Below are 24,922 nucleotides of genomic sequence, written 5' to 3' on the forward strand. Positions count from 1 at the left end.
CCATCTTGCTATTAAATTGTTTTTATTGTAAACCGCCTTGCTGTTACCTATGAAAGACAGTATATTAAAATCAATAAACTACTGATGAAAACAGGATAGTTGGCTTGATGTGATGATATTAAGGTTATATGCGAAAATAATGGTTCCCCCATTCATAGAGAAATATTAGAGGTTAAATGTTAGTATAGTATGTTTGTTACTTAACTGTTGTAAGCCACATTGAGCCTGCCAGCGGTGGGAAATTGTGGGGTATAAATGATATAAATAATAAATAAGAAGGGAAATGATTAAATTCTGTTTTTACCAGATGCAGGAAACTGTTAGTAAATATAAACATGTTTGAAAGACAACAGGGAAGTGAATGCAATGTATGCAGTTGTCTGAGCACACAGATGATGTATGAAATAATGTATGACAGTTTCGCATTCCTATAAATGTTAGATTTACTGGATCCACTAGCAATGTTGGAAAGTACCCTGAATCCCCTGAACTTGCAGATGTAAGCAGAATGTAATTTAGCAAATGATTTTTCAAAGTTTGGGTTCCATGATTTGTGATATAACCAGTTAATTTATGACTTAATGCATTCTTAATAAAAGAGCAGAGGTCCTGATGGATTTTGAGACCATTCTGAGTAAGCTTACTGTAGCTAGAGTCGCATGTACTGTCTCCACTGCATGCAAATCTGTCTCATGAATATTCATTGTAAAGATCCTGAAAACCTGACTGGCTTGGGTTCCCCCAGGACATGTTTGGGAACCACTGGTTTAATGTTTCTTCTGTGATGGTCATCCATTGTCTTTCTTGTCACGGTTCGGGCATGCAAACACACACAATCTTGTTTCCCAAATGGAGTCACTGTTTTGCAAATCATTACGATGGATGTTGCTGGGCTTCTTGTTCGCCAAGAGCTTGCAGAAGCTGCATAGCACTAAACCCTGTAGTAGTTATTGATTTTTTTTTCTTGTATACTGTTGGACATGTGCTGCCTTTCAAAATTTAACCAGTGAACAAAAATAACCCAAAGTCAGAGATTGTTGAATCACTTCACAACAAATGAAATCCCAGCCTTGAACTGTGATATTGAAATTTAAGGCTAGCCCACTTGCCATGTTGGTGAAACAGGAAGGGGGTGTTTATGTTATATGTCCAGGGCAGCAGCCCAGTTTTAATTCTGCTAGGTCAGTGGTTTTCAATACCTTTTCTTTGAGTGCCCAGACCAGTTTGGTTTTTAGGATATCTGAACCCCCATAAATGAATCTCTTTTAAGACTAATGTTGGTGTTTCTTGCTTAATTGCTGCAGTTATGATGGAAACCAGACCTGGTTGAGCAACATAAGGACTGGAATTGAAAATCACTTAGTCATTAGACTGGAATGCACAAATAAAAATATGTTTGATGGTCATCTTTGCTTTAATGTGAAAAGGAAAATGCCAGGTGAAGTTCTTGTCAGACAAATGGTGTGAATATTATAAATAGGGCTTCTGTTCACAGGTGTTTATAAATTAGAAATTGGTGTTTTTGTGCTGCAGGAACTAATGGCTGTATACCTTGTCTAGTGGAATCAAATACTTAGGCGTTATGGCAAAGAAAAGGCACAAAAACTGAATGAAGATAGAAGACAAGCCAAGAAGGGAGTGACAGAGTACTAAGGAGGTGGTTTTTTTTCTGGTGTTTATTAAACACTTGTCTGAATTTTTTTGCATTTGGGGTGTTTTATTGGTTGAAACCTAAAATCAGAAGCCCTAGATACCAATTTGAATACTGGTGTACAACAGTCCTGAATACTGTGAACACCCATCCATGTGAATAAATGAAAGATGTCAAGTTATTCAGAAAACATGTTTTATACTATACTATGCAGCTAATTCTCCTTCTTTATTGTTCTTTATTGTTCAGCTAAATCCGATTTTGCCAAGACGAACTTTGAGGATCCAGGAAGGATTCCATCACATGTTGGGAATATCGAAGCTGTTCCATTGAAGCTATCTGAGGAAATTCCAAGGGAAAATGACAGTCGTGCTTCAGACTCACAAGTGGAGCAGTGTGAAAGCTCAGCTAATCCTAGTTCACTGCAGAATGATGCCGAAAGTTTCACCTGCCACGCAAAAGGAGCAAGCCCAGCACAAAACATTCAGCTTGAGAAAAATTACAAATGGCCAAAGTTGGACCAAAGATCTAAACAAGAACTTAGTCAAGACACCAAAATATACAATAACATGTGGGACACCCAAGAGGAGCATATTGATGATCTGTATGACAAAGAATCACCCTACATTGAAACTCAACTGCTACCTGAAATTTCTGAAAGTAACACGTGTCCAATCTCCAGGAAACGAGTGAAAAGAAGCCTTCAGCGGGTTAATGAGTGGCTTTCAAAAAACAGTGAGATGTTTACATCCATAGATGCTACTTCTGAGCTGTATCCAGAGGGATTTTCTTCTTGGGAAGATGCATCTGATGGAGAGTCTTGCATTTCAGACAAAACTGAATTACTAGCCAGTCCTGTAGAGTCTTCTGTCGTACATAATCCTGACATTTTTTTATCAAAGCCAGCCACAGTTAGTGTTGAAGATAAAGTGTTTGGGAAAACTTACAAGAGAGAGAGGAAATCGAATCCCCAATTTAACACGAGCTTTTTGACAGAAAATAGAAGTACAGACATTGTTGCTGCTGATCCTGGGAGCACAACAAAAAATGTAAAACTAAAAAGGAAAAAAGTCTGTTACCTGCAGCCTGAGGACTTTATTCAGAAGATCAACAAAAAAGATGAGGTGGAAGTCTGTGAAGAAGTTAAAACAATTGTTGAGAGGATTCCTAAGGTAATCAAGAACCCTAAAGATGCTGTTGATGGCTGTGGGGTGGATGAAGGGGAGACAATTGATAGACTGGACTTTTTTCCAGTACAAGAAAACACTGCTTGGGAGGTAGACACTGAACAAGGTGAAAGTGGCAGGAAAATTATAGAACGACTGTCAAATACACATGACCAAGAAAGTAACAAAGCAAACACCATGCCAAGGAAAAAAGGCAAATTGAAGAGAGAGCATCTAAACCATACTGTGCAAGCTTTTAAGCTAGTTAATGAAGAGGAGTTTGGGAAAGGACAGCATTCTCTGGTTGAAGGAAGCTCGCTACAGATTCTGTCTAATCAAACTGAACTGCAGATTGATAGCTACCCAAGCAGCGAAGAAGCTAGCAAAGCCAAGGTTGAACAGAGAAGAGTCCGGCGAAGCCGAAGACTTCAGCTACTAGCTGAAGAGACATCAAAAGAAACCAAGAGCATTTGTAACTCGGAAAAAGTACAGAAGGTTCTTGAGAATGAAGGTTTGCTAACACTCCAAAGAGGGTGTGTTACAGGCCTTGCCTTGGTCTGCACAGAACTTCAAGGGAGCAAAGATCTGACAAATTGCAGAGGACATTGGTCAGATACCAACCAAAATGAAAAAGAACTGGATGGTGTAGATAAAAGTTTACAGAATGGTTGTGAAAACTTTCCTGTGGTGAAAAATGGAAATGACTGTTTGAAGACAGACAGAATATCTGAGAGCTTGCACTTTTCTCCAGCGTTCCATTCACAGTCTCAAAGCTCTGATGTACAAAAGAGTATTTCCCCCATACAGGTTCATACTCCTACCATTGAGCATCCTGTCCAGATGGGGATTGATGCAGATCCAACTGAAAAGTCCAGACTAGTTGAAATTGGCAAAGACCTATTGATGGGCATCAGCTGTTTCCCAGATAAGAACCTGGAAAACTCAAGGACCAAAGAGTTGCCTGCAATTAGGAATGCTTTGCAAGAGGTTAATCCAGAGACAGAGGACAGTGAATTAGACACTCAGTACCTGTTAAAAACATTCAAGGTCGCTAAACGAATGTCCTTTATTTTGCAACCTAGTTCCATGCCTGAACCTGTAACTCAAAATTTGACTTCAGGTACTTCAAGGCAAGCTAGTGGTCATCCCTTAAAAGATGACAGAGAAAGGAATAGAGAAGTAAGTAGCAGTGAAGATACACAGATTGAAACCCCAGAATTTGCAAAGTTTATCAACCCAGCGTTGGAAGTGGTTACAGTTTTTAAAACAGCTAGTACTAAGAATTGTGATACCATTAATCCTGAGAATAGCACTGAAGCCACCTTGGAGCATGATTTACCTAATGAAAAAAACAATGTCAGCATTATGAAAAATGACTTTAACGTTTCAGAAAATTGGGAGATGTACCCTCGCTCAATGAGGAGCGCTAGTACCAAGACAAGAAATAGAAGAGGTCTGCAAAAAAGGAGAAAAACGAATATATGTAGCACATTGCCCAAAATAGGACTTGAAGATTCCAATTTGAACTACAAAGATGGTGAAAACTCAGGTGAACTGAACAAGAAAAGCGAGCAGTTGCTTCAGAGAGTTGATTTAAGCTTAAGTAATGACATGAATTTCAGTGGAGAAACAGCTGAAACAGATAAGGCTGAAGAAAAAAGCAAACTGCTAGTGTTAAACTCACAGCCTGAATCTACATTACTGTATGCCACAACTGGTCATCTAAGCCCTGTTGCCATCAACTGCAGAGCCAGCAGAAGCGAAATTAGCCAAGGGGAAAATGAACAAGTGCCGAATGGTGGTTGTCAAAACGTTGACACTGATGGAGCCCAAGTCAATCACATTACTCATACAACTTCATCTCAAGGTTCAGCAGCGGAAAGATTTCTCGAACACCCAGTGGCACTTAAAAATAGTGGTGTGCTGATTTCCTCGGCTGGTTCTGCCACCCCTGATGGTTTGTTGAGCTCTTCCAGTGAGATCAACAAAAACACCAACTGTAGAGAGGATAACATGAAGTCTGTGGTGGTTAGAAAATTACCTGAAGAGGGCAATTTAAGAAAAATGCAGAGCAGTGATTCCTCGGGATCACAAAGGCTAGTAAAGAGGTGCAGGTGGCGAGCACACAAACTGGAATGTTCAGAGGAAGGATCAAGTGAGGATGAAGACCTGCCATGTTTCCAAAGACTATTTAAACAGTCATTGAGTACATCACCTCACTCAGCAAGTCAGCAAGTTTTTACAAGTGAGGATGTCAGTAAAGGAGAGGCTCTGTTTTTAACGAGTTGTAATCATATTGCTGAAGAAAGTCAGAAGAAACAACTTGAAAGCCCCTCAAGAGAAGAAGTCCATTCTGTCAGCCCAGAATCTGTGTGCTCTGTCAACCTTTTCTCTTCACAGTCCAATGGTTCAGAAGATTTTATCAGTGGAGCAGAAGAGCCAAAGGCGATGGCTTTTGGTCCTAGGTGCCCAAGAAGTCAGTATACGAACAAAACGATCAGTCAAGCTGAAATTGAAGAGATGATAGTTGAACAAAATGAGGAGGTAGCAGCCATGGAAACGGACCATGGAGAGGACCAGCGCGTGGAATTGAATTTAGGTACAAGTCCTCTGTTCATGTGGGGCTCAATTGAAGCATTTTTTTGTTTTTGAAAGCATATTCAATTTTCATGCCTGACTTGGTCAATAGCGAACTCCATACCTGTCAGTCTTGTTGCCCAATTCAGGATTTTTCAAGCAAATGAATTCCCGGTGTATGACCTTTAGTGAGCCCAGTTCAGATATTTTACATGACCCCTAGACGCTAAGCTTCACAGTGTGTTTAAAGTAGTCATGGCAATAACATAGTAGATGGCGGCAGATAAAGACCTATACGGTCCATCCAGTCTGCTCAACAAGTTAAACTCATAGCATAAGGCAGTGGTTCCCAAACCTGGTCCTGGAGGCACCCCAGCCAGTCAGGTTTTCAGGATACCCACAATGAATATTCATGAGAGAGATGTGGAGTTGTATATGCAAAGCTCTCTCATGAATATTCTTTGTTGGTATCCTGAAAATCTGAATGGCTGGGGTGCCTCCAGGACCAGGTTTGGGAACCACTGGCAGTAAGGTGTATGATGAGATATTACATATGTATACTTGATCTTGATTTCTCTTTGCCTTAAAATTGGCAAGGACAAATGAAGATCAGGTAGTTTATTTTGTTGGGCAGACTGGATGGACCATACAGGTCTTTATCTGCTGTCATCCACTATGTTACTGTGTAAGAGAAATATCCAGAATCTCTGTTAAAATGTCGGTTTTGTCCCTTGGGATGAGTTTCTTTATCTCTCCTCATCTAATTCTTAGAGTATCTCCTTCATTTTTTTGTTAGCTGTGCTGTACGGCTATCAGTGTTTCTGTCCAGAGCATCTGTGATATCCCCAAGCCTCTTTTCTTAGCCTTTTCCCCTTAGCCAGTATAATCTAAAATAACAAACAAAAACAGACAGAACAGTACAATTGGGAAGAAGTCTGAACTGTATTAATGAATCCTCAGGTATGTTTTCCAATGCATATGTTAGGCTTAGAGAATTGTTTATTATAATTTAACCCCCCCCTCCCCACCACTTTCCAATACAACAGAGCAGGTTGAGAATGTGACTGATGACCAGGCATCATGTGTACTATCTTGGTTTCCATAAAACACACCTGAAATATGTCATTCTGTTTTTGGTTTTCAAGGTGCAGGGTGTGGATATGAGAGTGAAGCTAGCCATGCTGGTGACTCTTCAGGGTTTTCATCTCAGAGTGAGATACTAACCACGCAGGTATGCTATGTCTCACCTTGGACCTTTCAGATTTTTTATCTTGCATACTTATTGTAATCCACTTAGCTAAATGTGCTACTCCGCAGCTCTCGTTGTTTGAGAACACAAAAGGGTTGGCAAATTGCCCTTGAATGGAAAGCGGAGCCATCATTTTCAACTTCTATAATTGTTCGACCAAGTAAACCTCCATAATAGAATTTTCATACCATCACCTCACCCTACCCAACCCCAGTAAGTTTATAATTTAGGGGAGGATTTGGTTCTGAGAGGGTAAAAGGAAGCTCTGAGGAAGGCAGAGCGGTAACCAGCAAAGCCCACAAGGTGGCGATGGTGTTTCAACACAAAACTTGGCAGAGAAGCTGTAATGGGTTATAGCCTTTGTCAATGCAGAGATTACATTTTGTTTTTGCAGCATCATTTGATCAGGATTTTCTGCAGTTACTTCTGGTGTCTACATTTATTTGAAGTAACAGTGAGTACGTCTTACTTCCAGAATCGCATCTTTGGAGGATGCGAAGATCGTTTTCTCAGTTATGGTGGTTCATGCATGTTCTGTGTTAACTTGACCATAAGACAAAAGAACAGTACGTACAGCTGAACAGTACTGCACACAAAATACATTTTTAAAGTACCAACTATTAGTGTTCTAAAGCGAACTGGAATTTTTCTAGGCAGTGGTGCTTTTCTTAGACTTAGAAAATAGATGGTGCAGTATTGAATTGTATTTGCTGATTATGGGGCCGATTAAATTTTCTGCTTGCAGACTTGATAAATAATCTGGATAACCTCATCCAGGTATTTAGTGGAACTTATCTGGATACATTTTCTGCTGGATATGCTATCTGTCTAAGCAGATTCATCGGGCTAAATTTATTGGGTCAGTGTTCAGTTTTGGTGCTGATTGTATAAAATTACCCCATCTCAGGAAGTTTCCAAAGCTACCTCTTTTTATTCAGGTAAATTTTTGTGCCGGCAACTCCTGACCTGCACAAAATGTACCTGTTTGGCAGAAATGGGGGAAATTTTTATTTTATTTATAGAAATTTCTATCCTGCATTATTCTACAATTCTAGGCGGGATACGGCTGTTACATACATAACATTTTTACATATCCTTACTAGACAAACAACATTCACTTACATAAAAGTTAAAAACAGATTAAAGTTAACATTTCAAGACAGATTAACAAACAGAAAAGCTTTCAAATGTCTCCTAAATTGAGCGGCTGAACTAATTTTCCTAATGTCCTTTTTGGGTAGTAACCTTTACTATAAAGGCAGGATAGAAAACTAAAATTTACTAAGCAATTCAGACAATACAAAGCTAGGGCCAATGCAGGGATGTTAGGTGGACACCTCAAATGAACTTTCAGCGTTGCTTCCCCTTCAATTAACTTTGGGGCCCTAAAGGCTCGCCCTGCCTCCCGTGAGAATTTGATAATTGAACTCAACAGTCATGATTGCTCAACACCACCCCTTCCAGAACAATCTTGTAAAAACAAATGGATGTCATGCTTTTAAATATTAAAATTTGTATAATATATACAATACAGGGGTGAATTTTTATAGAAGGAAAAGGGTGGGATTTGATATACCACCTTTCTGTGGTTCCAATCAAAGTGATTTGCATATCATATACAGGTGCTTATTTTCTGCTTGGGGCAATGGAGGGTTAAGTAACTTGCCTAGAGTCTCAAGATGCTGCAGTGGGAATTGAACCTGGTTCCCCTGGTTGTCAGGCCTCTGCGCTAACCATAGGGCTACTTCTCCACGCCTTAAAAGTCCAAGAAGACAGCTATTCTATCCAGGTAACATAGGTGCCCAAGTACCTTTTTTAAACTGAGCACCCAGAATCAGCCCCAACAGTACAAAGTTATGCCTGCGCTGAAGGACTATATTTAGTTGTGTATTCTATGTGTGTACCTGGATATTTATAAAACACCATTTACATCATAATTCTGCCAAAAGTACATCTTGCACTTAGGCAAACCAGGTGTCTACCCATAACAGAATTTGTGGGGTAGCAGCCCGGCTCCAGTGTGGCACTTTTATTGCATCTGTGATCTGGTGTGGGACTGCACAGGCCCGTGCTAGAGTTCTGTTGAATCTCGCCCTCTCTTGACAGAACGCTTACATCAGAGGTGCTGGGAAACAACAGCACTCGAGCATGTACCTGTGCTGCAAGGTGCCATATCAGCTCGGAGAAATTCTGGGCTTTTGTTTTACTTCAGCCTTTGTGCCCTGTGGAGGTAGGGTGGCAGGGGGATGAGAAGAGATGCTGGACATGGCATGTGTAGAAGGAAGGAAAGTTGATATGTTACTTTAGAAGAGTAGGGGGATAGGGAAGGAGGGATAGGATGCATGTGGGAGTGGAAAGGTTGAGATGCTGTACTTGGAGAAAAGTGGCAAGGGAAGAGGAGAGAAGATGCTGGGCACAGGAAGGGAGATGGGGAGGGTAGGGAATGGGAGATAATATGGTGATAGGGACTTTAACCCTAGATAAGGGGATGGGGTTTGGCCAGAAGTCCACATAGGCCAGTCCTGACACAAGTACCAGTCATGTGGGATCCATTTAAAAGTCCATGCGATCTTTTATCATGCATATAGCCATGCAACTTTTAAAAGGCCTTTTCTGTGCCTAAAGCCTGTTCTGCATGTAAAAAGGCCTTTATAAGTTTACTCCCAGGAGGGCAGTTTCCTAAAGCCATCTAGCTAGCAGTATAGGCTATCTAAAAATTGCCCATCCTTCAGGCAAGTAAAAGTGCATGCTGATGGTCCTTTGAGTTTGTGGCTGTCAGGATCTATTTTGGTTTGACTGGAGCTACTCTTTGCTACCTACAAAGAAGCAGCACCCCTAGGCAATTGGCTAGTCTAATGGGTAAGCCGGCAGCCTTCAGCATCTACCTCCTCAGGTAGACGTTTTTATGGGGGAAGGAGGGCTGTTCCCTACTCTTCTGGTAAGCGTAGGTACAATCCTCCTCCTCGACAGCCTGCGGCCCAGGCTAAGCCCCAGCGCGCTCGCTCTCGTCAGCAGCGTGCGCCTCAGCAAGGCCCCACGGCTCCCCAGCAAAAGCAGGGGACGAGCTTTTGACTGGCTCCAGCAGAGCATAGCCAACATCAACGTGTCCGTGCCAGGCGACCTACCGGTCGGGGGGAGGTTGAAAGTTTTTCACCAAAGGTGGCCTCTTATAATCTCCGACCGTTGGGTTCTTCAAATAGTCCGGCAAGGATCCACCCTCAATTTGGCCTCGAAGCCTCCAAATTGCCCACCGGAAGCTCAGTCCTACAGCTTCCAGCACAAGCAGGTACTTGCAGAGGAACTCTCCGCCCTTCTCAGTGCCAATGCAGTCGAGCCCGTGCCATCCGGGCAAGAAGGGCTGGGATTCTATTCCAGGTACTTCCTTGTGGAAAAGAAAACAGGGGGGATGCGTCCCATCCTAGACCTAAGGGCCCTGAACAAGTATCTGGTCAAGGAAAAGTTCAGGATGCTTTCCCTGGGCACCCTTCTTCCCATGATTCAGGAAAACGATTGGCTATGCTCTCTGGCCTTGAAGGACGCCTACACTCACATCCCGATATTGCTAGCTCACAGGCAGTATCTGCGATTTCGTCTGGGCACACGTCACTTCCAGTACTGTGTGCTACCCTTTGGGCTCGCCTCTGCGCTCAGGGTGTTCACGAAGTGCCTGGCTGTAGTAGCAGCAGCGCTTCGCAGGCTGGGAGTGCATGAGTTCCCTTATCTCGACGATTGGCTGGTGAAGAACACATCCGAGGCAGGAGCCCTACAGTCCATGCAGATGACTATTCGACTCCTGGAGCTACTGGGGTTTGTGATAAATTATCCAAAGTCCCATCTTCTCCCAGTACAGAGACTCGAATTCATAGGAGCTCTGCTGGATTCTCGGACGGCTCGTGCCTATCTTCCGGAGACAAGGGCCAACAATCTGCTGTCCCTCGTCTCCCGGGTACGAGCGTCCCAGCAGATCACAGCTCGGCAGATGTTGAGATTGCTTGGCCACATGGCCTCCACAGTCCATGTGACTCCCATGGCACGCCTTCAAATGCGATCTGCTCAATGGACCCTAGCCTCTGGCTCTCACGGCCTGGATGTTGAGAGCGTAGACTTTGCCTCTTTGGGTCTGTCGGAGGGTGTCTCCCGTGTCTTGCTTGCTTCCAGAAAAGATTCCACTAAGAGGAGCTACTTCTTTTTATGGAGGAGGTTTGCCGTCTGGTGTGACAGCAAGGCCTTAGATCCTGGCTCCTGTCCTACACAGACCCTGCTTGAATACCTTCTGCACTTGTCTGAGTCTGGTCTCAAGACCAACTCTGTAAGGGTTCACCTTAGCGCAATCAGTGCATACCATTACCGTGTGGAAGGTAAGCCGATCTCAGGACAGCCTTTAGTTGTTCGCTTCATGAGAGGTTTGCTTTTGTCAAAGCCCCCCGTCAAACCTCCTACAGTGTCATGGGATCTCAATGTCGTTCTCACCCAGCTGATGAAACCTCCTTTTGAGCCACTGAACTCCTGCCATCTGAAGTACTTGACCTGGAAGGTCATTTTCTTGGTGGCAGTTACTTCAGCTCGTAGAGTCAGTGAGCTTCAGGCCCTGGTAGCCCAGGCCCCTTACACTAAATTTCATCACAATAGAGTAGTCCTCCGCACTCACCCTAAGTTCTTGCCGAAGGTAGTGTCGGAGTTCCATCTGAACCAGTCAATTGCCTTGCCAACATTCTTTCCCCGTCCTCATTCCTGCCCTGCTGAACGTCAGCTGCACACATTGGACTGCAAAAGAGCATTGGCCTTCTATCTGGAGCGGACACAGCCCAACAGACAGTCCGCCCAATTGTTTGTTTCTTTTGATCCCAACAGGAGGGGAGTGGCTGTGGGGAAACGCACCATATCCAATTGGCTAGCAGATTGCATTTCCTTCACTTACGCCCAGGCTGGGCTGGCTCTTGAGGGTCATGTCACGGCTCACAATGTTAGAGCCATGGCAGCGTCAGTGGCCCACTTGAAGTCAGCCACTATTGAAGAGATTTGCAAAGCTGCGACGTGGTCATCTGTCCACACATTCACATCTCATTACTGCCTGCAGCAGGATACCCGACGCGACAGTCGGTTTGGGCAGTCAGTGCTTCAGAATCTGTTCGGGGTTTAGAATCCAACTCCACCCCCCTAGGCCCATGTTATATTCTGTTCCAGGCTACACTCTCTGTTAGTTGGATAAGTTGTTAGGTCAATCTCCGTTATGTCCTCGCTGTTGCGAGGCCCAATTGACCATGTTTGTTGTTTTGAGTGAGCCTGGGGGCTAGGGATACCCCATCAGTGAGAACAAGCAGCCTGCTTGTCCTAGGAGAAAGCGAATGCTACATACCTGTAGAAGGTATTCTCCAAGGACAGCAGGCTGATTGTTCTCACAAACCCGCCTGCCTCCCCTTTGGAGTTGTGTCTTCCCTTGTCTTTGTCTTGCTACATATGGGACTGACGAACACGAGCCGGTTCGGGCGGGAAGACGGCCGCGCATGCGCGGTGCGCATGGGCACGCGAGGACTAGCAAAGGCCTTTGCTAGTGAAGTTTCCGGTTTGAGGGGGCTGCCGTGGACGTCACCCATCAGTGAGAACAATCCTCGGAGAATACCTTCTACAGGTATGTAGCATTCGCTTTATAGGTTAATTGGCCATAAAGGAACGAATTTTATAAAGACACCTGCATGCTTTTGTACAGTATCTATCTTAAATACTAGAACAAATCCTGCAGAAATATGAAGGAGCAGACATTATACCTACTTGTGAGCAGGTGTAAATATTAGCACTTTGTTTTATAAAATATGCTTGTAAACCGTGACCCCTCTCACCCTCTGCCAAAACTCCACCCCTGAGCACATCTACTGTGCAGGTATGCGCCAGTTTGCACTGTAAATGGTTTTAGGCGTGACCTAATTTTTATAAGAGGTCTTTCCTCACACCATCCACTATACCAGTCCTGAACGCATGAGTTATGCACCTCTACCAGGAGACAGAAAGCTTGTAAGTTCTGCCCCATGCCGCCACCTACTCCTCACTATTTCTCTGTCTTCAGTGGATTATAGATGGCATGCCATTTTCTAGTGGTGGATGTTCTTTGTCAGGACTCCTGGGCCTAATTGAACTGGTAGTCCTGTTAAGACCAAGTGGAGAAGAATTTGGACTGTCTAACCCGTGGGAAATACCTGGAAGAGTCCTTGTTTCCTCTCTCTCTGCTCTTCCTTTCCCTTCTTCCTGTCCAAGTTCTTGTCAATTAAATTTTTTTGGCTTTAATGGGACCCACAAAACAACAGTAAGGACACTGTTATGGTAAGGCTTCTTTGAGGATTTCTGGTTTCAGGGGAAAGCTGCGCCTAGTTTGGAGTTCATGGCAGCTGAGGTGGGAAGCAGTTCCCATGTAACTTGGGCTATTTGGGAGGGGGAGAACTAGTAGTTGCAGAGTGTCGAGAGTAACGTGGCTTGTTGATGTGACCAGAGAGAGGCTTTGATAGTTGGCATCTTTGGCTGTTGAAAGAGCAAAATTCTGTTTTCAGCTCCAGAGGATGAGTTCAGCAAAGGAGGCTGGTTTTAGGTATTGAGATACCTGCAGAGCTCACAGCTCCTGCTCTGGGGCCCACCATAGCCACTGTGACTCACGTGAATCTTGTTGCAGTGGGTGGGAAGTCGTGCTGACCGTGATTCTGTTGACGTGGAGCATGAGGGAAGTACAAGCTGATCTTAAATTTAGGTGCTACTGCTGCTGCTTAGCAGGCTCCAGCGCAAAATGGCCACCATTTTGGAGGGGGGGCATTGGGAACTGGTTGGGGCCAAGTAGAGTACTGGTTTTCCAATGGAATTTGTTTTGGTCCTGTATCATGCACATCTGATGTGCCAGATGCAAGGGTCTTGCATGGTTCAGGGAGCAAGGGCAGAGTTTTAGTTTAGTTGAACAGTTTTTGATATACCGCTGTTTGAAAAATTCCCACACAGTTTATAATAAAAATCTAAAAATACTTAGTAAAAGCAGGAAATCACAGCGGAAAGAATACTATTCAAAATTATTGATTGTAACTTTTTAAAGTACAGTAATAGAGGTTCCACGAACATGCTCCCAGTTTCTCTGCCAGAGACAATACTGCTGTTCTAAAATTCAAATGTGGAAAGCATCTTCGAATAGTAAGGTCTTTAATTCTCTTTTTGGAAAGTAGATAAGAACATTTCATATGTAAGGATAGCGATAAATGGTTCCAAAGCCTTTTAACCCAGAAGATCTTATTTCGTATGTAATCAAGATAAATTTGCCTTCCTGACGGGATCACTAAAAGGTTTTGCTGTGAAGAACATAGTAACCTAGATGAGATATATGGTATCGGTAGTTGTCTTAGAAATGGGATCCACAAAAAAATCCAGGCTAGACCTGTTGGAGAATTGGGAGACTCGGTAAGCAGCAGGCTCTGAGAAGTGCTCAGTGACCAGCAGATCAGTTGGCAGGAGCTCCTCCAGGGAGCTGCTAGCGGAGGGAGGGATTACCATGGGATTGAGCTGCCTGTCATGATTTTTGCAATGTTGGAGATCTTAAGTATCTGAACTCCCTGGACTGGAAGGGGCAATTTCTGGGGACCCTAACCTAGTGGGATTGTGCAAGCTTTCAAGATTTTTCCAATTCCATAGTTTCATTCAGGCCTTCATCTCAACTGAATGAGGCACTACTCCGGAGGTGCAATTCAGGGTTGGTAGGTCAATGGGTAAATTTTACCCTCTAGCTCCTGAAGAGTTAAAGCTACTTGGGGTGGATGCCATGGTCAGGACAGTCACAAAGACAGCTACTATTCTCATGAGAGATGCAGTCCTGAAAGATTCGAGGATTGAGGCCTTGTTGAAGTAGGCTTTTCCAACTGCAGCCCTGAGTCTGGCAGGCAGTGGTGGTATATGTTGGATACATGTCCATGGCCTCGTTTAGATGGGTACTGCAGCTTCCCATAGATCCTTCAAAAATAATTCTGCAGGATAGTAGCCAGTTTGGGCTATGTTTTTCATATGCCTTGTATGTTCACAGTAGAAGGGTTGGGAGCAGGACTGCAGAAGACAAACACAAATAGGAATGGAGGTGTGGTAGTCCCTGATCGATTTTCATAGGGCTTTCTTTTTGAGGAGCTAGCTAACCTAAAGGTGGACAAAGTGATGGGACCAGATAGCGTACATCTGAGGGTACTAAAGGAACTTAGGGAAGTTCTTGGTGGCTCCACTGGCTGACCTTTTCAATGCTTCTCTAGAGTTGGGATTGGGCCTGGAAGACTGGAGAAGGGCAGATGATGTCCCTCTCCACAAAAATGGAAGTAAGGAAGAGATTGGGAATTACAGTAAGTCTGATTTCTGTGGTAAGTAAATTAATGGAAATGTTTTTAAAATAGAGAATAATGAAGTTTCTGGAATCCAATGGATTATAGGACCTGAGGCAGCATGGTTTCATTAGAGGTATGTCTTGTCAGACAAATCTAATTAATTTCTTTGGCGTATTTATAACACATACGTCTCCTGTGGATTTCTACTCCCTAAGTGCATCACTTTGCATTTCTTCGCATTGAATTTTAATTGCCAAACCTTAGACCATTCTTCTAGCTTCTGCAGATCCTTTTTCATGTTTTCCACTTCCTCCTGGGTGTCCACTCTGTTACAAATCTTAGTATCATCTGCAAATAGGCAAACTTTACCTTCTAACCCTTCGGCAATGCCACTCACAAATATATTGAACAGAATCGGCCCCAGCACCGATCCCTGAGGCACCCCACTACTCACCTTTCCCTCATCTGAGCGAACTCCATTAACCACCACCCTCTGGCATCTGTCCGTCAACCAGTTCCTAATCCAGTTCACCATGTCGGGTCCTATCTTCAGCCTGTCAAGTTTATTCAAGAGCCTCCTGTGGGAAACCATGTCAAAAGCTTTGCTGAAATCTAAGTAGATTACGTCTATAGCACGTCCATGATTCAATTTTCCGGTCACCCAGTCAAAGAATTCAATGAGATTCGTTTGGCATGATTTCCCTTTGGTAAAATCATGTTGTCTCGGATCTTGCAACTTATTGGCTTCCAGGAAATTCACTATCCTTTCCTTCAGCATCGCTTCCATTACTTTTCCAGTAACCGAAGTGAGGCTTACCGGCCTGTAGTTTCCAGCTTCTTCCCTATCACCACTTTTGTGAAGAGGGACCACATCTGCTGTTCTCCAATCCCACGGAACCTCTCCCGTCTCCAAGGATTTATTAAACAAATCTTTAAGAGGACCCGCCAGAACCTCTCTGAGCTCCCTCAATATCCTGGGGTGGATCCCGTCCGGTCCCACGGCTTTGTCCAACTTTAGATTGTCAAGTTCATACACACACAATTCCGTGAATGGTGCTATATCCACTCCATTCTCATATGTACTTTTGCCAGTCAATCGTGGTCTTTCAAGTACTTAAATGTCTGTATCATATCTGTTTTGCCCCTCCTCTTCTCCAGGGTATAAATCTTTAAGTCCTCAGGTCTCTCCTCATATGTCTTCAGATGTAGACCGTGTACCATTTTGATCACTTCCCTCCAAATATATATATATATTTTTTATATCCTTGGTAAGATATGGCTTCCAAAACTAAACACTGCAATCTAAGGGCCTCTTTCACAAAACTGTGGTACTGATTCCCGCGTGGCAAATGCGACAAAGCCCATAGGAATTGAATGGGCTTTGTAGCATTTACCGCACTGGGAATCAGTACCGTGGCTGTGTAAAAGAGGCCCTAAGTGTGGTCTCGCCAATGATTTCTACAGGACCATTATCATCTCCTTTTTTTCTTCTGGTTATGCCCCTCTCTATGCAACTGAGCATCCTTCTGCCCAAGGCCACTGCCTTGTACCATTATTTTGCCCCTTTGAGATCCTCGGACAGTATCACCCCGAGGTCTGTTTTCTGGTCCGTGCATATCGGCCTCTCCTATTCGCATAAAGTTCCTTTGTATTTCTTACCCCAAATGCATCTCTACATTTCTTTATGTTAAAGCTCGACTGCTAGGCATTGGCATAAACTTCTAATTTTTATAGATCATTTCATATGCTTTCTGCTCTGTCTGAGGTGTCCACTCCTTTGCTTATCTTCCTGTCATCTACAAAAAGACTACTTTTTCTTCTAACCCTTCAGCAATATTGCTCACAAAAATATTTGAACAGAATTGGCTCCAGGACAGATCCCTGAGGCACTGTATTACTCACCTTTTGTCTGAGTGAATTTCATTTGCAACCACCCTCTGTTGCCTGTCAGTCAATGAGACATATAATGCTGTATATCATATATAGGTTTATAAAATTACCTCCATGCTGTCTGGGGAGAAGATAGAGCAGCAAAATGCTGAGTAAGAAAATGAAGAAGAGGTGGAAGGGCTTAAAATATTGTAAGCAAACCTCAGCGATGCCTATGGTATAGAAATCAAGGATAAAAGAGAGTAACTCAAATATTTAGTTATATTTATTAATGTATTGTTTATTCTGTTGGGCAAAGAATTTTTTAAAATTATTATTCACTAACGTTTGTTTTTTCTTAGAAATGTGTCAAAATGTCTCCAGCTCTTTCTTCCCCCTTGCAGCAGCGGGACGTCATGCGGAGCAATTTGAAAAAACTGGAGCAGGAAATGGCAGCCTTGGAGGCAGTGCTGGAGCAGCACGCAACTCAGGTTTCCGAAACCCCAGGTGCTGTGAACGACTTGCTGGAGTGCCGGCTTAGAGGCGAGGTGGAGAATGAGACCATGTCAGATAAAGGTAAAAAAGTTAGCGATCAGTTCTGAGTAGAAACATGAACATGTGAACTTTATTCCCAGTCTTCAATAACTTTTAATCACAGCCAATGTTTGCACAGTTCTTATCAGGCTGTAGGCAAAATGCAATTGTAATTAACAGCCCATCCTGCTTCACCATTACCACCACTGGCAGCTGCAGGTTTTATTTAATGAGATGGAGAAATCATAAGGTCAGTTTTCAGAGTGGCTTCATCATTTAAAGGTATCTTTAATTGTCTTTTCTGCCAGTTTATTAGTTTGTCAGATTGCTGAACTTTCTAAACATAAATTGATAAGACAAGTTACATAAGTATTGCCACACTGGGACAGACCAAAGGTCCATCAAGTCCAGTATCCTGTTTCCAACAGTGGCCAATCCAGGTCTCAAATATCTGGCAAGATCCCAAAAAAGTTCAATACATTTTATGCTGCTTATCCCAGAAATAAGCAATGGATTTTCCCCAAGTCATTTTAATAATGGTCTATGGACTTTTCCTTTAAGAAGCTGTCCAAACCTTTTATTTATTTATTTTTTCCTGTGGCTTAGTTTTAAAAGAGCCACATATTTGGCTGTATCTGGATAATTATCTGAGTTATATTTGACCCCCCCCCCCCCATCTCCCAGAATACCTCTTCTGCTGCCTCCTAAGCGTATGACATTAGCTGGACACCAAGAGCAGCCTTGAATTTTGAAAAACTGAAACATTAAACAGTTATCTTCCAAATTAATTGAATATATTGTTTTGTTAAATCTTGACCTGCACAATTTCAAGATTGCTGCCCTTTAAGCCAGGGTTCTGATCTAGAAACTCCCCAGACTGCCATGAACTATGTCACTGTAAGAATGGGATATTACCAGTTCATAGATCGAAAGCCCATCATTGTGTTGAAACATTCTCAAAACTTTTAAAGTGTAGATGCTGTATTTCTGACATAAGCAACAAGATTATCTTCAGTATTACGAGCTCACTTCATTAATGTGTATTGTTTATTGTCCAACAAACCAGTTCAGAAAGAATGGATTATGTTTATCTACCAGCAGATGGAGACAGACATATCTGTTCCATTTGCTTCTGGAGCTGGTTTGGATGCGACTGCTGGGCCCAGCTGGACAACTAGTCACCCATTTTAGCCTTGGCAGGTGGGGAAGAGGGTTTCGTGAGTCTTCTGCCAAGCCTTTGGGAAAATATCTGGAGGTGTTGTGTGTTTTTCCTCTCCTCCCCTTCTCTGTCTTTTGTAGAGTTGTTTTCTCTGGTCTGTCTTGCCTCCTAAAAAAAAAAAAAAAAAGGAAACGTTTGGAGAGTTGTATTTGGGGGTAAGGGCTGCTGCTACAGGGGGAAGCAGTGATGGTCTGGAGGCAGATGGGGGACTCTTTGCACCAGAATGAAGAGAGAGAGAGAGAAAGGTGACACAGGTCAGTACAGTGCTTAGAGTGGTGCAGGAGAGGTCAGCTGTGTTAGTGAGATGCAGGAGTAGTACTGGGTTCAGCGCCAGGAATTGTGCAGATCGTCTTTCATTCTATATTTATTTATTTATTTATTTATTTATTTATTGCATTTGTATCCCACATTTTCCCGCCTATTTGCAGGCTCAATGTGGCTTACATAGTTTTGTTATGACATTGTTCTACAGGATATCAGATACAATTAGTGATGTGCAAAGATTAAGTGAAGGGGAGAAAGAAGGAGAGTGTTAGGCGGGTAAGTATAGAAGGTGGGTTTTCATAACTGGGTGGTTGGTGAGGTGGATTTGTATGCCTTGTTGAAGAAATATGTCTTCAGAGATTTGCGAAAGTTGTTCATTTCGTTGATTGTTTTAAGGTCTGTAGGTAATGCATTCCATAACTGCGTGCTCATGTAAGAGAAGGTAGAAGCATGCATCAGCTTGTATTTTAGTCCTTTACAGCTGGGGAAGTGCAGATTGAGAAATTTGCGGGATGGTCTTGTGGCATTTCTGGGAGGTAGGTCCACAAGGTTTAGCATGTAGATTGGGGCGTCTGCGTGAATGATTTTGTGTACAATCGTGCAGATCTTGAACGCAATGCGTTCCTTAAGAGGGAGCCAGTGAAGTTTCTTTCTTAGGGGTTTTGCACTTTCATATTTAGTTTTTCCAAATATGAGTCTGGCGGCCGTATTCTGGGCAGTTTGGAGTTTTTTGATAGTCTGTTCTTTGCAGTCAGCGTACAATGCGTTGCAGTAGTCCAGGTGGCTTATTACCATTGACTGTACCAGGGTACGGAAGATGTGTCTCGAGAAGAAAGGTTTTACTCTTTTGAGTTTCCACATGGAGTGGTATTCTTCATGTGGGTGTCAAGGGTGAGGTTTCGATCAATGGTAACTCCAAGAATTTTCAAGTTTTGTGAGACAGGCAGAGAACAGTATGGTGTGATTATGGTGGAGAAGTTTTTGTGTTATGTTGTGAGGTGAGTACAAGACATTGTGTTTTCTCTGCGTTAAGTTTTAGTTGGAATGCATCCGCCCAGGTGTGCATGATTTGGAGGCTTTGGTTGATTTCGTAGGTGATTTCATTTAGATCATTTTTGAACGGGATGTAGATTGTGACATCGTCTGCATATATATAGGGGTTGAGGTTTTGCTTGACTAGAAGTTTGGCTAAAGGTATCATCATTAGGTTAAATAGGGTTGGTGAGAGGGGGGATCCTTGAGGAACTCCACATTCAGGTGTCCATGGGGGGTGATCTGTCAGCGTTCGTTGTTACTTGGTATGATCTTGTGGTCAGGAATCCTTTGAACCACTTGAGAACTGTGCCTCCTACTCCGAAGTATTCTAGTATATGTAATAGTATTTCATGATTAACCATGTCAAAGGCACTAGACATGTCGAATTGTAGGAGGAGTACGTTGTTACCAGTTGCAATTGCTTGTTTGAATGAGTTCATTGCTGATACTAGAATGGTTTCGGTGCTGTGATTGGACCGAAATCCTGATTGAGACTCGTGCAAAATTGAGTGTTTATTTAGGTATTCAGTGAGTGGCAGTTGCCTGGGTGGAGGCCGATGTTGCCTCCAACTGAGTGTGTCAAGTGCTGCTCTGTCTGGCGGCTGCTTTTCTGCTCTGTAGAGCACCTCCAGTAGAGAGTTGGTTGCAGGAACTGAGGTTGACTTTGGAGGGAAGCTGTCTGTGCCAGAATTGAGCTTCCCTATGCTTGGTCATGAGCATAGGCGCCCCGTATAAGAGGCTTGGGTAGGCTAAGCCTCCCCAGCCCAGCTGTGAGCTTCCCCGCCTGCCTCCTCCTCCAAATGTAGCCCCGATACGCACACCTGCCAAGACTCGAGTCCCGCTGAATTCTGCTGCCGTCGCCGCTTCTGTTGAGCGGCGGCAGGAACAAGCACCGCACTGAACCGCTGCCGCCGCTTCTCTCCACAGCCAGCATAAGAACAAAAAGAAGTGCGGGGCCGCAGCAGCCTTCAAGCATGCGCTGTCGGCTCTGCTGTCCTCTGACCCCGCTGACGTCAATTTCCCGTTCCAGGGGCAGAGGACCAGCAGAGCCGACAGCGCATGCCTGAAGGATGCTGTGGCCCCGTGCTTCTTTTTGTTCTTGTGTCAGCGCTGCAGTAGAGAGGCCCAGAGGGAGAGAACATGGCTGGAAACGGTAAGGAAGTGAGGACGCTGGAGGAGAGAGAGAGAGAGTGGAAAAGAGCAGGGGAGAGCCAGAGAGAGATGGGGAGAGAAAGAGGGGCCATGGAAAAGAGCAGCGGAGAGCCAGGGACATGGAAAAGAGCAGGGGAGAGATTGGGAGAGAAAGAGCAGGGGAGAGTCAGAGAGAGAGATGGGGAGAGAAAGGGGGGACATGGAAAAGAGCAGGGGAGAGCCAGAGAGAAGATGCTGGATGGAAGAGGGGTACAGAGAGAGAGAGAGAGAGAGAGAGAGATGAGTGGAAAGATGGGGAGAGAAAGAGGGGACATGGGCAGGAGAGAGAGAAGCTGCTGGGGAGAAACTGGGGAAGACCATAGCTGTCAGACGGAGAAATGCTGAATGAAAGGAGGGAGAAAAAGGGAAAATTGATGGAGAGGAGGGGGCAGAAAAAGGGAAGACGCTGGATGGAAGGGTAGGGGAGGGAAAGAGGAAAGACACTGGAAGGATGGGGAGAGAGAGGACATGCTGAATGGAAAAGGGTCGAGAGAGAGAGAACTGTCTAGAAGGAAGGGGAGATAGAGGGAGACAATGGACGGAAGGATTGGGAGAGGGTAATGGGTGGAAGGAAAGAGAGAGAAAGAGGGATGACACTGGATGGAAGGGTAGGAGAGAAAGAGGGAAGGTGCTGGACATGGATGGAGCGGATGGAAGAGAGGAGAAATCTGGACATGGATGGAGTGGAGGGCAGGGAAGAGAGGAGAAATGTTGGACAGGGATGAAGGGAAGGAAAGACTAAGGAGATGCACACGGATGGAGGGGAAGAGAGAGAGGAGAAATGCTGGACATGGATGGAGGGGAGGGAAGTAGATGCACATGGATGGAGGGGAGTGAGGAGAAATGCTAGATATGGATGGAGGGGAAACTGCTGAATTTAAGAGCTGTATCGGAACACTGAAGGATAGGGACAGGGCTACAGATGGTAGACAGGACGCATAAGGACACAGGAGGATGGTGGACACGGTGAGAGAAAAAAATATCAAATAGAAAGAAGACACTGCATAAAACAGAAGACACTGGAACCAAAGCGAATAGAAAAACTAAATGTTCTTACAACAAAGGTAGAAAAAAGTATTTTATTCAGAATATGACAGCTTTTGGAAATGTGCATCTGAGCTATTTTGCATTTAAGTTTTAATTTTTCTAGTATTGCTACATGCTGAGTCTGACTTCTTGAGGTAACTTTCCAGTTCAGTATTTTGCCTTCATATGAGATGTGTATGAAACTGTCTGAGATCCACAATGGGTCAAGAAAGACTGACAGCTTTATGTTTACTGAACATTGAAAGTGATCTTGTTGGAGATATTAACCCTGAGCAGATCATTGACATCTATGATGTGAAGTCTATTCGCCGGATGTTATTTCACTAATGTGACCATTTCATTTTGGGATTTTCCATGGATGGAAATAACAATGTTTAATAATTGATAATATTTTTGAATAGTATTCATTGGTTAATATATGCTTTGAGCAACCGCTTTTTTTCTTTGACATATGATACATATCTAATATCTAAATTTAATAAAAGGTATTAATTGTGACTATTTTACTTTTACTTATTTTTTTTTCTGTGTGTTGTCAGCCACCCCTGGCACCACCGCCTATGGTCATGAGGGGATCCTGGCTGCAGTGTAGGAATGGCTTTCATTTTGCAGGCTACAAAATTTGTATCCCAGTGATTTCCCTTCCCCCCCCCCCCCCCCCCCCCCCCCCAATACTGGCAATGGAGGGAGTAGAGCTAGGAGCTGGGGAAGTAACTAGAGCAGGTTCTCCCAGGGTGTTTTTTTTTTTTTTTTTAGGGCAGTGAATTCTTTATTTGAAATTTAACAGCCAGATGTGGCTCACTAGCCCAGGTTTGCAAACTTTCCAAAATACCAGAAACAGAATCTGAGTTATAAGTGCCATGTGCAGGGATAGTGCTGGGCAGACTTATATGGTCTGTGCCGGGGCTGGTGGGAGGGAGGCGGGGCTAGTGCTGGGCAGACTTATACGGTCTGTGCCCTGAAGAGGACAGGTACAAATCAAAGTAGGGTATACACAAAAAGTAGCACATATGAGTTTATCTTGTTGGGCAGACTGGATGGACCGTGCAGGTCTTTTTCTGCCATCATCTATGTTACTATGTTATGTTAGAAAGATATCACATGCAACATTGCTGTCTAATTAAACAGCTGCTCCTAGTTGAAATAGAAATCTATACATTTACCATAGCATTATGAATCTCCAGTTTTAAATTTTTACAAATTTAAAGTTCCCTACCCCGTTAACAAATACTAACCTCCTCCTCTATAGAGCCCACCCCTCCATAGCAGGTGACTGTTTTTCACAGGATTTTGTGCTCCTTTTGCATCAGGCCTCTCTTTTGCACTGGTCACAAGGGGCCTCATTGCTACTGAACCTGCGAAGAGGCCAAGGTTGAAGCCGCTGGGGGATACATAGTCCATGATGGACTCAGAGCATTGGACAGCTGCTAGCCTGTCAGACTCTAGTGGGTCCCCTAAACGACCTTAGAGGAGGAAGAGGTGTGGACCTGGATTGTGTCAGATCAGTTGGTACTGGATATGGTGAGAAAGGAGTTACGAGCTAGTTTTCTTGCCTACTTGCAGATTTTTTTATGGTCTTTCTCTGGTAAGTGCTGGCCACTGTGGTGGCATTGGTCCCTGTGCCCAGAGTAGAATGGGGCAAGGTTACTGCTCCATCTGCTTGTGTTCCTGAAAAAGGAAGGATCCTTTTCCTCTATATTAGCCCTAAAATGCATCAATTTGACTCTGCACATTCCTCGTTTCTACATGGAGACCTTGTAGAGACATAGAAACATGATGGCAGATAAAGGCCATATGACCCATCCAGTCTGCTATCCTCTGTAACCCCTAATTCTTCCTGTTCCTAAGCGATCCCACATGCTTATCCCATGCCTTTTTAAAATCTGGAACAGTCCTCGACTCCACCATCTCCACCGGGAGGCCATTCCACGCCTCTACCACCCTTTCTGTGAAATAATACTTCCTTAGGTTACTCCTAAGCCTATTCCCTCTTAACTTTGTCGTATGCCCCCTCATTCCAGAGCTCTCAATTTGAAAATGCCTTTGAGATATTTAAACATTTCTATCATGTCTCCTCTCTCCCTCCTCTCTTCCAGCGTATACATGTTGAGGTTCATAAGCATGTCCCTATAATTTTTGCAGTCAAGACCGCTTACAAATTTCGTAGCCACCCTCTGGACCGACTCCATCCTGTTTATATCTTTCCGTAGGTGCGGTCTCCAGAACTGCATGCAGTACTCCAAATGAGGCCTCACTAGAGACTTATACAACGGCACTATCACCTCCTTTTTCCTGCTGGTCATGCCTCTCTTTATGCACCCAAGCATCCTTCTGGCTTTCGCTGTCGCTTTTTCTACCTGTTTGAAAGCTTTAAGGTCGTCAGACACAATCACCCCCAAGTCCCGCTCTTCCTTCGCATACTGAAGCACTACACCCCCTATACTGTACCGTTCTCTTGGATTTTTGTGACCCAAGTGCATGACCCTGCATTTTTTGGGATTAAACCTTAGTTGCCAAATATCGGTCCATTCCTGTAGGTCCTTCCTCATGTCATTCACATCCTCCAGGGTGTCCACCCTGTTGTAGAGTTTAGTATCATCTGCAAAGAGACAAACCTTACCAGACAGCCCTTCCGCAATATCGCTCACAAAGATGTTAAAAAGAGCCGGCCTTAGGACCAATCCCTGCGGTACTCTACTGACGACCTCCTATTCCTCAGAGTAAGCTCCATTTACCACCACCCTCTGTCTCCTACCATTCAACCAATTTTTTACCCAATCAGTAACTCTAGGT

The 24,922-nt window shown here is 43.8% G+C and overlaps 1 protein-coding gene across 2 annotated transcripts in view; it reads left to right on the forward strand.

Moving 5' to 3' along the window:
- Positions 1-24,922, forward strand: part of BRCA1 (BRCA1 DNA repair associated) — a 265,462-nt gene that overhangs the window by 109,868 nt on the left and 130,672 nt on the right. For both annotated transcript variants that reach the window (XR_003943997.1, XM_030221125.1), the window contains exons 10-12: positions 1,901-5,416; positions 6,540-6,625; positions 17,244-17,415. Coding sequence is in view for 1 of the 2 variants with exons in the window: in XM_030221125.1 (XP_030076985.1) it covers positions 1,901-5,416; positions 6,540-6,625; positions 17,244-17,415 (3,774 nt within the window). In the remaining variant the exon portion in view is untranslated. The remainder of the gene's footprint in view (positions 1-1,900; positions 5,417-6,539; positions 6,626-17,243; positions 17,416-24,922) is intronic.

The sequence above is a fragment of the Microcaecilia unicolor genome, chromosome 12 (genome assembly GCF_901765095.1).
Source record: "Microcaecilia unicolor chromosome 12, aMicUni1.1, whole genome shotgun sequence".
Classification (NCBI taxonomy): Eukaryota; Metazoa; Chordata; class Amphibia; order Gymnophiona; family Siphonopidae; genus Microcaecilia; species Microcaecilia unicolor.